The sequence below is a fragment of the Chelonus insularis genome, unplaced genomic scaffold, assembly GCF_013357705.1.
Source record: "Chelonus insularis isolate UGA/USDA-ARS -01 unplaced genomic scaffold, ASM1335770v1 contig_42_pilon, whole genome shotgun sequence".
NCBI classification, from domain to species: domain Eukaryota; kingdom Metazoa; phylum Arthropoda; class Insecta; order Hymenoptera; family Braconidae; genus Chelonus; species Chelonus insularis.
Window position 1 is genome coordinate 816,996 of NW_023276578.1, and position 14,487 is coordinate 831,482.

Here is a 14,487-nt window from a genome sequence, read left to right on the forward strand (position 1 = left end):
TTCCACGAAGACTTTTAAAATCATCATAGCTACATGTGGTTTTTATTTCTTATTGACAATAACAAGATGCGAGTGACCGTTAAACAGTTATGCAGAGCAATGCAATTAATTATGAATCTTATACTTTACACATATTATGTTACTTTGAACAGAAGAGTATAAAAGACCGTGCAGTTTCAAAAAAAAAATTGAAAAATGGGCTTTAAAAGTGTGCTCGAGTTTCTGTTAGGATTATAATTGTTTAAGGGACAAAAAAAAAAATGAGTTATTTTCTCATAAATATATTGAAGGCATACCATCAGTACATATATACGCCTTAAGAGTTCTGCAACAAATGTTTAAGAGTCAAAAGCAAGATGTTTACAGGCACATTCGTTTCACCATCGGTTTTTCTTTTGTGATGGTCTAATGTTATGCTGTAAACACTTTCTTCCGTGCGAGACGATCGATCCTCAAAAATTGACGTGTCACGCAATAAAAGGCCAAGAGTTGTTCCAATGAAATTATTGTTTCCTGAGGACGCGCGCATCAAGGTGTCACTAAGCACAATGTAAGTGAGAAACGCCTGTTTCCTTTTGACCAAGGACATGGCCTCAATATAATCAAAAGGGTACAAACATAACTGAAGAGTATTGTAAAAATATCAAGAAAGGAGTGTGTTTATTACCTTAATCGTTTTTTCCGTAACTTTATGGGTTTTTCTAATAATTTTTCGCATTCTCACGTTTACATCTATGTCTTAGGGTTCTTTTGTTAAAAAATTTTTCTCTGCTCTAAAACGATTTTATTACTCAAGATCTATGTTGGGATATTTTTTATTATGCTAGCCCTTTGGGGTTTTCCGACTACTACTGTCTCTCAAAGCTTTGTCGTCATAACCGAAATATTTTTCTTCCAGTTATTTCCATTTATGGTTCATTTTAGAACTTCCTCAAATTTTTTATTTATCTAGTAATCTAGTATTTTCGGGGTGGTCTCAATTTTCCTTTAAAAATACTACAGAAAATTTTGTTAGATTTAAAACAATTATTTACTTGAATCATGAATATTTATTTAAATTTAAAAAAATAATTAATTATTGAATATTTACCCAAGCAATGTAATTAAAAAAAGATATCATTTTAAGTACTTTAACACGACTTATTGTGACTTATTGTCAGATGTGTCCAAAAAGGTGTTTCAAAGTAGTCAGAAAGATACCTTTTTTCAATTGTGTTACTTGGGTAAGAAATATCTGAAAGGAAGACACTTGAAATTAAATTCCCATTATTTAATTAATTCAAACCAGAGTCAGAGCTTGTTAATGATCACGATTGCTCATTACCACCGCTTTAAAGCAGCTTTTGCATAGAAAGTAATTGATCTCCACGAATTGCTGCTACTTTTATTGCTTTTCCCGAGATGACGTCACGGTTAATTACTAATCTCTACTATTGGAGTCGAAATAATGATAGTGCTTCGTGTAAAACACTACGAACAAGAGACTTGAGTCCATTTATTTCGTGCCTGACGTAACGAGAAATGGACCATTGCCCTTTTGACTTTCTAATTAATTTAATAAATTATCGTGTCGTGAGCAGAAGTTAGTGGTTATTTAATGAAGCAAGAAAAAAATTAAAAAATGATTGATAGATTAGTTGTTGTGGCCATACAGATTTGTCAAATTTTTCACGCAAGTTTCATTTAATTGGCTAAGTAAATGATTCATCGACCTGCATGGTTATACGATATCTGATTTTTCTTCGTCAAGTATTATGGACCGCACACGCGCATCTTTTTAATATAAATTACAATGTAACTACATTATATAAACAGAACTCTGTTGAATAGCAGTACTGCAAAAGCAACGAAGGGACGCCCACAAATGTTATCAGATATCAGGCGTCGCGACGCCATTGTAATAGCCTGGCGCTAACGAGCTGTCGTCAGCGATATCGTCTTGATATACCCTGATTGCTTGCTCTTCCCTTGAAAATTTTCAGTACCCTTCTCATCCAGTTGGCTCGTGCGTTTATAGGTCCTAAATAAATATACATGTACGTTGAAGTGAAACTATTGCTTGCATATATTTACCGAAGCCAGACATTATCTTACCTATCTGTGTATATTGTACAGATGTTTCAATTAAATATTTGACACTTGAGATCAAAATTAATTATTATCTTTTTTCTACAAATAATAATAATTAACTTTTGTTTTAATTTTAAAAGGATAAGCATTTTTTAAATTAAATTAAATTTACCACCATAATGATGAAAATTAAAAAATTATGTTAATCTCTTTAAAATGATTGTCCAACAAAAAAAAAGATAATTTGAGATGATTAATTAATAAGGTTCATAACCAAAAGGCAGCTACATAAGGTTGTGATTTTTGAACGTGGACCAATTGATGCAAAAACGTCCTAATTAACTCCTCAATTACACGGCTTCCCTGACGATTTCATGGCAAACAAAGAAAGAGCCGTAGGAAGTATAAAACGAGAGAGAGTCCGTCGGCTCGTGCGTACCTCATTCCTCTTGGTTGAGCGGGGTGGGTTTCCTGGGTACACATTATAATTGCGCATATTAAAATGGCTTCGCGAGCTCGACGAAGTCAGCCATCCGGTGGAAGAGTAAGTTGAGTCATGACAGAGCGAGATAAGCTCAGCCATCTTTAATCAATAATGGAGCATCACAGGGACCATGACAACAGGATACCCTTTCTCCACGTTTCTGTCTCACAGGACCCTCGGGCAAGGGTTGCGCCGCCTTGCTAGCCTGCTGCATGGTTACTTTGCTTCTCCAACCCCTCGGCAACCCCTTTTCTCTCTACTTCCAACGATGCCCTCAACTGCGACCTCGTCTCAGGTTACCAACCTCCTCGAAATTCTATCGTTACCCCCTTCACGTCTCAACAACCCCATCTTTTCTTCGTGGAAAAGCATCAGCTATTCGTTTCGTTCTTCGCAAAAAAAATCTTACTTCTTTCACGTCTTTTTTCCCCAACTCACGAGAGAGATAAAAAATTCAAGAGGATCAGAGATATTCGCAGGACTTGATACACTAGAGTACCATTTTGTATTTGAGACCAGTATACTGAATGCATCTTGACTACAATTTTTTTTTTCTTAGATCGGATCAAATGAAGGTAGTGATGATGATCAGTTCACTAAGATCATAATAAACTCATCAAAAGCTTCAACAAATTTTATTTGAAATCCTCTGTCAATTTTTACTGATGTTTAAAAAAACTGTTATTGATCCAAAGTATTTGAAAAAACATTTTTTTTTCAAAAAAACTTCAAAGCTAAATATCTAATAAAAGTAAATAACTCTATACTCATTGAACCGTTTATAAATAAGATCAGTATCAATTGTCACCTTTGTTTCGAAATAATGAGCCAGAAAATTAGCACCATTACCGACCATTATCCTTCTAAAGAAATAAATAATTTATCTGTTTTTATAATAAATGAAATATTTTTTTACCCCTCATAATGACTTTCCCATTGTTTAACCAATTAACTAAAACATTTCTCACCAATTAAAAGAATAAAAACTAACGTTTAAAAACTAATATATAGTTATTAAAAACCTTTTAAACTGTGAACCTAGACCAAAGCTTAAAATTTATTCCAACTCGACCTCATGTTAAAATTCCCTATCAGTATCTCAATAAAATTCAAAAATACGTAGAAATGACGAAGAAGGTTCAAGTTTTTCTCCCCTTTGCTTTCAAAAGCGTTGAAAAATTCAGAAGGATGAGCGATATTCACAGAAGCTGATACAAGGTATAGAGGCCGCATATCTGAGACGATTCAATCGAACGAGTTGAAACTACACCCGAGAGTGAATGTTATGTTATGGATATATAATATTGAAGTTTGATACAAACAAACGTAGGTTGGGTATAACTTGGTGTGAGCTATATACGATAAGTGCTTGGAATATGTAGAGAATTAATAGTGTCCATGGACCTGGATAACAGGACTGGATTCTCGAGGCAGCATTATCGTCGCTCGTTTGGCCATTGGGAGCGTGTAAAGGAATGATGCAGAGGCAAGGAACGCGCGGCTGTCGGTCTTCTCTCAAAGCAGAAAGCATCTTTCTCTCTCTGCACTGTTGCCGGACACGCCGGGGGCGCAACAGCTTGATACATCGTTACACGCTGTTCCCTCTGTGTACCCCTGCCACACTATTATACATCCCTTCTCAATACCTGTACACTTCTCATGTCTCTTTTTTCATCACGTATTATCAACCTGATCCATTAAAATTATTTGTGCTTTTTCCGTTTTTGATTAATTAATATTATCAGCCGACTCAATTACCCTTCCTTATTCATTCGGTGCGTTTATATCAAACAAAAATATTTCGTAACAGTAGCTAATATAATGATAAGTATATATTCAGAGTGGACGATGACACGAGCAAGGTAATGTACGTGGAGAATATATGAGACAGGTGATGTAGCGAGCAGGAATACCTGTGCGATGGAGATAGAATGAATAGGTCTTCCAGAGACACACCGAAGACTTTGCTGTTCACTGTTTTATGGAGGCATCAATTACTTTAATATTCACGGTCGTAATATCACGAGAATGCTCCGAAGAGAGTTCAGGAGTGAGTGAGAGGGAAGTGAATGCAACCAAGTCGTGCAAGAGGGTAAGTCAACTTCTTGCACAGGGCGGTAAGGTGTCAGCAATCGTAAAACAGTGACCAGTCTAGTCGTTTTATGCTTTGTACAACGTAATCGTATATGTATAAACTCAGGAGATAGTATAGTTACAACTGCATCATAATAATGTTTGCTATGCCAATTTTGATGATGATGATGATGATAATGGTAATAGTATAGTTGTGCTTTCTATGTTATAAAAATATCAAATTGTATGGGAAGAAGAAAAACCACAAAACTCAACGTTTAAAGCAACCTATTTATCCCCAGTAAGACGAAACGTTGACAGAAAGTAACATGCGTCACGCTATGATGAAAAAAACCGAGTAAAAGCAGGCAATAAATAATTATCATGTGGTTTGGGACTCGTGGTTTCCAAGCACACGCTTCTACATTTCGCAGTTTTGTATATGATAGATTGTGAATCTTTGCATATTTTTTGGATAATGATGGATACTTTGCTTGATTCACCACACATTACTTCATTGAAAAGTATTTGAAAGGTGTCTTTTACTCAAATTGAAAATTCTCAAATGATTTTTAGATAAAAATTATTTGTGTTAATACACTTTTTTATGAAAAAAAGAGAGAAATAACTTTATCATAATGAAAAACTATTTTTCAATCCATTGAAAACAATAATATAATATATTTTATTTAAATTGATGGAAAAATTAAAATATAAATATGTCATTTTTTTAGTTGATAACTGAAAATTAATTACAGACAATTAAAATTATAATTGGATAAATTTTTTATAAATAGAGACTGCGTTTTTTGGGTGATAAAAAATTTTAAAAAATAATCCTAAGTTCTTTAAAATAAAAGTTATGGCCATCAATCAACAATTCTTCGAAGAAAAAACAAAAAAAACTCATTTGTTTCACGATTTGCAATTTTATATCTATTTTTATCGGTTTCCGATGTCTGTATTACCTACTGGACGTGTGGCACGTGTCTGAAAGACATTCAGAACTCATAAAAATACTTGCAAACCGCAGAACGATCGAATACCGGCTGACGTAAAAATATGAGCAATTAAATAAGCAGAAAAATGTTGGAAAATCTAGAGACATTGTAACATAGGTTATAAACGATGAACAAAGTCTCGAATCATAAACAACTAACAAGCGAATTGTTAATACAACTCATTTACATAGGTTGTTAGAGGGAATATAATTCCGGGGTCAACTCAACCTGTTTATCATTCATTATCATCTGTCATCGTTATTCATGCAAGTGTAATTTTCTGGTCGATGCAATCTGTAACGTTATCACATGTACGAAAATATGATGGGTATTCGTGATGAGTAAATGTAAGAATGAAGCATTTTAAGTACATTTATGACACTATTTGACGATATATTTATGAGTTATTGTTTACTTACGACTATTGGCAATAAAAGAAAAAGTATGAGAAAAACTTGGAAAAAATACAATATTAATTGATGGAAGTTTTCTGTCATCATTTTTATATATTCATCTATTTAAAAATTCTCTTTTTTAAATAATAATAATCTTTACGACTCGACATTGTTATAGGTAACTTACTTTAAGTAAACTCTTGATTGTTAGACGACTTTACGGTGTGGAAAGACCTGCTGTTAGCCAACGCATAAAAAAATCACAGAAAATCAGTAGAAAGTCAGTAATAAACTTGAGAACGAACCGTTCTTTTCAACGACGATTTCATTTTTACGCTAGATTTTTTTGTCGTATTAAATACAGACGGTAATTTATTTAATTGCAAAAAAACTGTTTCATTTAATTGCCAATATAAAGTAATACTTAATTTTGTTTTTTTTTTTTTTGCAATAAAATAGATCTAAACAGATAAATATCTATAAGTTTCAGCTATTTATTCATCAACATGATAACCCTAGTGTTTACTTTCTGAAAGAAATCGTGAACCAAAAATTATTAGCATTGTTAAAGGACAGAAGAAAAGAATTTAGCACGACGAAAATAAAAAATTTAACAAGTCTTTTGTCGAAGTATTTTGTACGTCAACACGATGACACATGCTCTGGAACGTTCTCCATTATTAGACCAACCACAAAAGTGCAGTTGATTAGTTGGGTCAATTTACCATATAACCGTATGATCGTTGGAGTACGCCAACGACAAATGAGTTTGAGGACTAGACTCGCGCACTCCGACGCCATGTGTTTTACCTTTATTGGGCGCCCCTCAGGTAGAAAAATGTTCGACGAAACTTCACTCATGCTACGCATCTGGCGAGCGGTTAAAACTGATGCCGGAGGCGTGCAAACCTATTTCTCCCATCACATATAAATATAAGAATGGATTCTGTCGACATTTTTCTCAAACAAAAAAATGTTGTTTCTTACACCGAGGACATTTCACGGGTGTCAAGGACGGTTACAAAATTACAGGGAGTCTAGTTTTTACGCGTGAAAATTTAGTCTTAAGACAGGAGAAGATGTATGAGCATTGAGATTGGTTTGAGTCTGATGGTAAAACGACGATTCCAGTTAATCTACGTCAATGTCTGTTTCTTTTCTTCCTCAGCATTTCTCTCTATCTCCCAACTGATTCCCTGCGCTCTGCAAGTTAGAGGCAATCCCATGTAACCTCAACGCGGCCTCGCGGAACGAAGACTCGCCTTAATACAGAAACTGTCGATCTATACCCACGCTAGTACCATTCCTATAAGACAACTTGCTTGCAAGAGCAAAGAACATCAAATATATATCCCGAGGAGTGTATGATGATGAACACTTCTTGACGAGGAATAATAACTAAGCATCTCCAAAGGCTCTGGGTCATTGACGTGTGTTCATATACCAATCATAGAGACTGTCTATAGCACATATGAGACATTATTATATAGCATTGATGAAATATTCATCAGGATACCTATAGGGTGACAGAAAGAATAGAAGAAGAATAAGTGATTTCATCAGAATCAAATGAATCATTCGGAGTTTCTCCGAACCTTCCAAATTGGACACCATGCCGTTGACTTATCCCTACATCACGGATACATGGAAATTTATGTTCTTCTTCCAGAAGATCTGAAGAAAAAAAAAAATGACTTTATATATACCTTGTAAGTGAAGAAGAGCACCTGAATGCATCGGCTTCCATTCAAATACCTTATTCGATACAAATTCAAGCCTTTTAACAATTATCCTGACGTTATCTTGACGCACAGGTGCATGTAGTGCTAAATTCTTAGAAACAACAAGAAAAAATTATCAGTTTATTATTTGAAATATTGCTTTAGTTGAAGAGATCTAGTTTGTTTTTATGTATTATCAACCAAGAAGTTTATATGGACAATAAGCGAAATAAAGACGCTAAACTTATGGAACAATTCTATTCTGGAATGAAGTATTTCCATGCGGACGACGCGATTTCACTGTGAAACCATTTCCAAGAATAAATAACGCGCGTAACGCGATCGTTCGGCCGCATATAACGACGTAACGGTTCGGTTCGACGGACGCGTTCCCATGCTGCTGGGGACGCGATAGAGCGAGAGTATTGCAAGCCAGGGAATATTATTGAGCTCTGAGGACGAGAAAACATTTTAAATTCCAGAATACGTAACGCTCGTGAAGTATACTGATGCTACATGATGCTTGTTCGTGCGTGCAGAAAAGTCTAATGAATGTAAAGTAATATAAAAAGACTAAAATATTTGAAAATGCACGCAATTTATAAAAGGGTTTGCTTTATCATTAGAATTTTATCGAATAATTGGTAAACCGAGCCCTGATAGAAACAAAGAAGAAGTATTTATGGAATTACAGGGTAAACTATTAATCTATAAATAACTTCATTCTTTCATTACCATTCAAAACATCAATAAAAAAGTTCATTTAAATAAAAATATATATACACACTGGTATTAAAGAAAGTAACAGAAAATAATAGATGATGAGAAGTTCATTTTGAATTTGAATGACTGAATTACTCCAAAAATTAATCTATTAATTGAAGTCAAAAAAGTTTTCTAATGTTGGAGAAAAAGTTCTAAATGATAATAAACATCCTATTTATAAAAATTCTTGATGATAAAAATATTGAATGAAACCAGAAAACTGGTTCTTAATCAAGGTGATTAAGAAAAAGTTTTATTAATAAAATTAATAAACTCAAAACATCAGTACTAAATCAATTGATTGAATGGGATACATGACATATCATCAATTGAGCAAAATATTAGATAAATGTTATTGCTCATTAATGTAGCCATCATGAATAAATTGAGATGTTTTTGGATGAATTAAAAAAAATTTTACGATACAGGTATAAGTGTTCACCCAATATTTGTCAAAGGGGGATTCAAATACCGATCTGGAAGAATAATATTTTCTTTTAAAACATATCATGATAAGAAATAATTTCTTGTTGTTAATATTTATGTAGTTTTTAAACTCACGGATGTCTGCTGTAGTAACTTCAGTGCCAAATTATTCCACTTCCTTTGATATTTTCCTGGGTACAAAGTTCGCATGCTATTTTGATTTGCTAGTTGTTGATGCTGAATAAAATATGACAGCTCTGAAGAACGAAAATCATATGGATATCTCATCTCAAGCGATTTTCCATGGTGAAACTCATGATGAGAACGATGATCGCGGAGAACAGATTCATTAAATTCTCTAGCAAAAGTAGTAAAATTATTCTTGGACACCTGATGATTATGATAACCCAATCGTTTATCTTCATTTATCTCATGACTCTGGTGTTTGACCTCATTGACATATTTCTCGCGTTCTGAGTCTTGAGATTGATCAAAAAAGGCAGATTGTATTGAAGAAGCAGAGGGAAATGATGAAGAAAAATACGGATTTTCAATAGCATTTAGCAATGCTGGACCGACGGCTTGATAAGCCGGATGTTGCATTGCTGATAAGTACTGATTCGAGAAACGAGATAAATCATTAATTTCTCTAGATTTCCATTGTTTTTGAAAATTTGAATGACTGAAGTTTCGAGGATGATTATCATTTGAAGGTTCAACGCCTTGAAAACCTTGATTAAAGTCTTCCGAGTCTGATAATACCTCGTTCTTTACAATATTTACACGACTACTTTCATTTTCTTCAGAGAATTCTTGTTTTATTCTCACCTTAGTAGCTTCATCATCAACTGCCTGTGCTTCTTGTTTCACTAGCACTTCCTTCGAGGACTTATCAACGTCCAAATGCAAGCCTGAACCATTTGTCTTACAGTTAATGTCAAGGTTTGCCTTCTGCATCTCCTGAAGAAAGAATTTACATTAATTTTTCAATCTCGAATGTTCAAATAATAAAAAAATAATTCTTGCCTCTTGCTAAACATCAAAAGAAAACATGAAACAGCATAGGATTATCAGAAAAATTTGTAAAGCATCAGGTCAATATCATAGCATTTCCACGGACATTCTAGTCATATTATATTGAAGAGAAGCAACATCTCCAGTCGTTTTTGGTCGTTGGAGTGGGGTTCGAGGGTTGCAGGATAGAGAGGGAGTTTAGAGGAAGGATGGTAGGGGAAGGAGGCAAGGGCGGCGTGACAGTTTCCGTGTCACGTGTCCCCTTCCTCAACGCTCCGCCTACAATTCTTATTTTCCCTCCAAAGAATAATTCCTTCTTGTTGGATTTTCAAACTTCTTCTATCATCTCATTATCATTATTTCCATTTAAAAACTGTGTCACATAAACTTATTCACTTAGACGTCACTACTGTCTTCACGCTCCTATGTCCTAACCCCACATTATCACACAAAGTTACGAGACGCTTACGCACTTATCACTGTCATGGCCAACTCTTGCGGATAATAAACACGAATTAACATAAACAAACATTTATTAAAGATAATTTTAAGAAGGTTCGCGACTCCGACCGTTCTCTCGAACGAACCATGAAAGACTCTGTTACCCCGCGTTGAGAAACCGATTCGTGCGTTTTCGTAATTAATCGTGGATAACCGCGTACCGGGTTAGAACTTCCATGTATTCCCAGAAGAAAGAATATTATTTCAAACGCAATTACTTGTTAATTCTTCTCTTTCTATGTACAATTATGTCAATAAACGCTTCGGGCATTCAATAGGAATGTGTTTGTATGCAAATTTTATTTATTTTAACGAATTAAACTAGAAAAAACAACGACAACAAAATGCACTCGATCTTGTACACTTTCTTTCGACGCAGCAGCATGAGACTCGACGGTGCTGCGCGCGCGTGACCACTAGAGCAACGAAAATCACCGAAACGTACCGAAGATTTCCGATTACGAAGCTCGTGTAAGTGCATATGTGAACCCCTCGCAATTATTTATGGTGTATAGCGTCTACGACTATTTTTATAAACAATTTCGCAAGTTTTTTTTTTATTAAGTTTTATTAACTCTTTTTTTTAAACTCTAAAGGTATATTTGTGTCGATAGAAGTTTATAGTTGCATAAAATAGATAAATATAAGCTATATACATTCTAAAGCTAATAAACCACCTACGTAAGGTATAAGGCTTGCACGTTAATGCGTAAATTACGTCTCATCGTATAATTTGGGGTTATTAAACCATTATTGAAATTTTTTCAAAACAATATTACTATTTTTAACTATAATTATAGTTTTATTGAAAACTATGTCTCAAAAAGATGAAAGATTTGACTGTATAGAAAATGGAAAATGCACAGTAATATAATTAATTATTTAGTAACAAAAAAAATTTCTCTGTTGCACTTTGTCAAGGTATGGTTATCTTCTATACAGCAAAGATTTGATTTTATTATGTACATTTGATAAATATTTTACTGCTGTTTCTTTTATTTTTATCCACATGAAAACATTAAACTCATCATGTTACTGGTTGTTTAACCAAAGAAGTTATTTAGTAAAATTTCACAATTTTATAATTAGTTAATAGAATCTGAGCCAAGTATCTGATATTCATGTTGATGAAATAATCTCTGTATAATTTATAACTCATGTACTATTTATAATTACACAAGTTATCCGTATTGCTTTATTTATTACACGATAAAAATATCCTAACAATAAGATATGATTGAATCACGCTTTTTATGTTGCTTCCAGGTGATGTGGTATACAATAGTTGTTCTTTATACTCACTATCCACTCGTGAAGGAATGAAAGCAGAATTTTTACCGAAATAACTTATGACATTTATGTCTTTGGTACTTACGATGATTACCCAATGATAATTTAACACATCTAAGACTACTTCAAATCAGCTCAAGTATTATGCAGATCAAATAGTATAGAAAGAAATGATTAAATTGAAAAATTTTTACTTACGGCAACAGCATGTATAACTGCTAATATGATATCATGTTACTCTGGTGGATAAAACAGATATTCATGTTCTATTGAAAATATGATCTGACGTTGCAGTTTGGTATTTAAAAATAGTATCCAGCTATGTATGTAGGATTCTCTATGCAATGAATTTTGACTAGCAATGTTGCTATTGGATTGAAATACTGATTCAGTATTAAAGTATACAGTTTCACAAATGTGAAATATGTATACTCGAACCATACTATGTGGTTTCTTTGTTGCTAATGAAGAATCAAAGTCGATTTCTATGATGAAAATACAAGCATTAAAGTGGTGAAGTAATATAAATTTGATTTTCATCAAAGTTGACAGCTTTATGGATATGTTATCGTGTATTGGACAAGAACAATTATCTTATAGGTAAGAAATAGTTTATTTTTTATCTTCATTTATGATGTAGACTTTGAAGTTCACCACAGGTCTCCGTAATTACAGTATCTATAGACTCTTGACACATGATTGATGAAAAAGAAGTATAACTGCAGTGTCTGCAGTTTGCGTAAGAGAGGTCAGAGAGCATTAATTATACTTGTTTTAAGGTAGATGAGGAAATGGGCGTGTGTCGCGAGTTCTGGAGACAGTCAGTACGAACCAATGAGATGTAGTTGAAGGCGTGGAACATTGGGACACTGACGGCGACACACCGGAGTCGTTGATTCCCTGCTGGCATCAAACCTCGCTGTCGGCAAAACCCCACTGTCGCACGTCGTCGAGCGCGCGCGCTGATGGTGGGAAAAGGAGAATAGGGGCATCAGGGGAAGTAAAAACTACGGTGGGGAAGTGACGACACGCCCAGAGAACATAAAGTGGGGAATACCAACAAGAAGGAGACAGAAAGGGAAACGGGTCCAGCATCTGGCATCGAGACGACATCGTGTGGATGATGCTGAGCGGTTTGTATACTCTATCTTATTTGCTTCTCGTTCTCATCTCATTCCTTTGTCTCTCCACAACTCTGGATGTTGATGCCATATACGCGAAAGCGCATTGGAGAACACTCGACATTAATTTTCTCACGAAGCATCTTGTGGAATTAAACCGTGGAGCACGAAGTAAACGAACAGTATTTTTCATTACTAATTTTTATCCTATTTTTTATATTATATATAAATTATATAAATCATCTAGATCTTTCTCTGTATGTATGACAATTCATCTTAGAATTTAGGTCACCTTTCTTTATTTGCTATGCCTATTCACCATGTGTCATGGCATTACTACGCTAATTAATCTTGTAAGATTGAATTAATTATTTAATTGAATTAGACAACTAGAATGGAATAATTGTTTACTTTAAAGAAAAACTAGGTCTATTTAATCAGAGACTTTTAGTTTTATCTACTGTCACGTTATCCCTACATTTTTGAGACTCTTTCAAAGTCTAAGTTCATGGATTAGTCGCTCTATCACTGCCGACCCACGTCCTGTACTTAATCTTTTTCCTCGACGGCTATGAAAGAGCTTTAGTCTTGTCTAACCGGCTTCCGAGTGTCCAAGTGAGGGTTGTACAAAATGCGATAACAAAGATTTGGTCATCTTACAGATTTAAGCTTCTTTTTTTTACTCGTGTTCCAATTTACTTCAAAATAACAGAGTAATTTCATTCCTGTCTAGACTTTAGACTGCAAAATGTCAACTAGTCTTTCATATTAAAAAAAATTTTATTTTTCTTCGGCCTTCTTTTCGATATTTGACATTAAAAGTCACGGAATTTTCATGTAACTACGTCTCCGTCATGTCAGGTTGACGGATCGGCGTGCGCACTCAGGAAATTAGGCAATTTCCGGACTGTGCCTGCTCGTGTCTGCATTTAATAGTGCAAACCCCTCAGGTTTTACTTACAGTTTGCAAGGTGTACATAGAGGACGAGTTGAACGACTATCGTTCGAGTATATATACACATATATACAGTTTCTACAGATATATACGTGTATCCATTTTACAGGTAATGGTTGGTCTTGGAGGTCGTCTTAAGGGTAAAACACAGAGGATATATGAACGGCAGCAGAGGAAGCAGAAGGCGAATATAAGGAAGTGGCCGTCTCACGTATTATAGCGATCGATCGTGACGAGACCCTCACAAGTGTCTGTCGTATTGCACTGAAACGTCAAATAATAAATACTTTATGTGAAGAAGAAAAAAAAATTATTTTTCAAAAAATTTATCTACAGAAATATTGAATTAACGTTGTCTAAAATTATGGAATACAATCGGACAGATCATCAGTAATGATATACGATCAGTGTACCATAGAAAAGAATAATCATGCGCACTTGGTCTCACTGGAATGGTACGAGCCGTCGAATTGGCCTCATCAAAGCGAGCAAACAATGCTCGTGGATGCCGCCGATAGCTCGACAACGTGTGGTTAGCCAAATCACCGTACACCACGGCGCACACAATCATTGAAGAGCAGAGAGAAGAGAAAGAGAGAGAACGCGTTAGCAAGCGGGAATGAGAGGGTGGAGAAGGGTTCTGGATACTGTATACGGCCACCAAATGCCAG

The 14,487-nt window shown here is 34.7% G+C and overlaps 1 protein-coding gene across 1 annotated transcript in view; it reads right to left on the reverse strand.

Moving 5' to 3' along the window:
* The window catches only part of LOC118069727 (zinc finger protein basonuclin-2-like), a 123,427-nt gene extending 112,613 nt beyond the window's left edge, over window positions 1–10,814 (reverse strand). Inside the window, exons 1-2 of the mRNA XM_035088021.1 lie at window positions 9,962–10,814; window positions 9,071–9,895 (exon numbers count right to left, since the gene is read on the reverse strand). Of these exons, the coding sequence (XP_034943912.1) occupies window positions 9,071–9,892 (822 nt within the window). The 5' untranslated portion in view covers window positions 9,893–9,895; window positions 9,962–10,814. The remainder of the gene's footprint in view (window positions 1–9,070; window positions 9,896–9,961) is intronic.
* Between the last annotated feature and the right edge of the window lie 3,673 nt (window positions 10,815–14,487).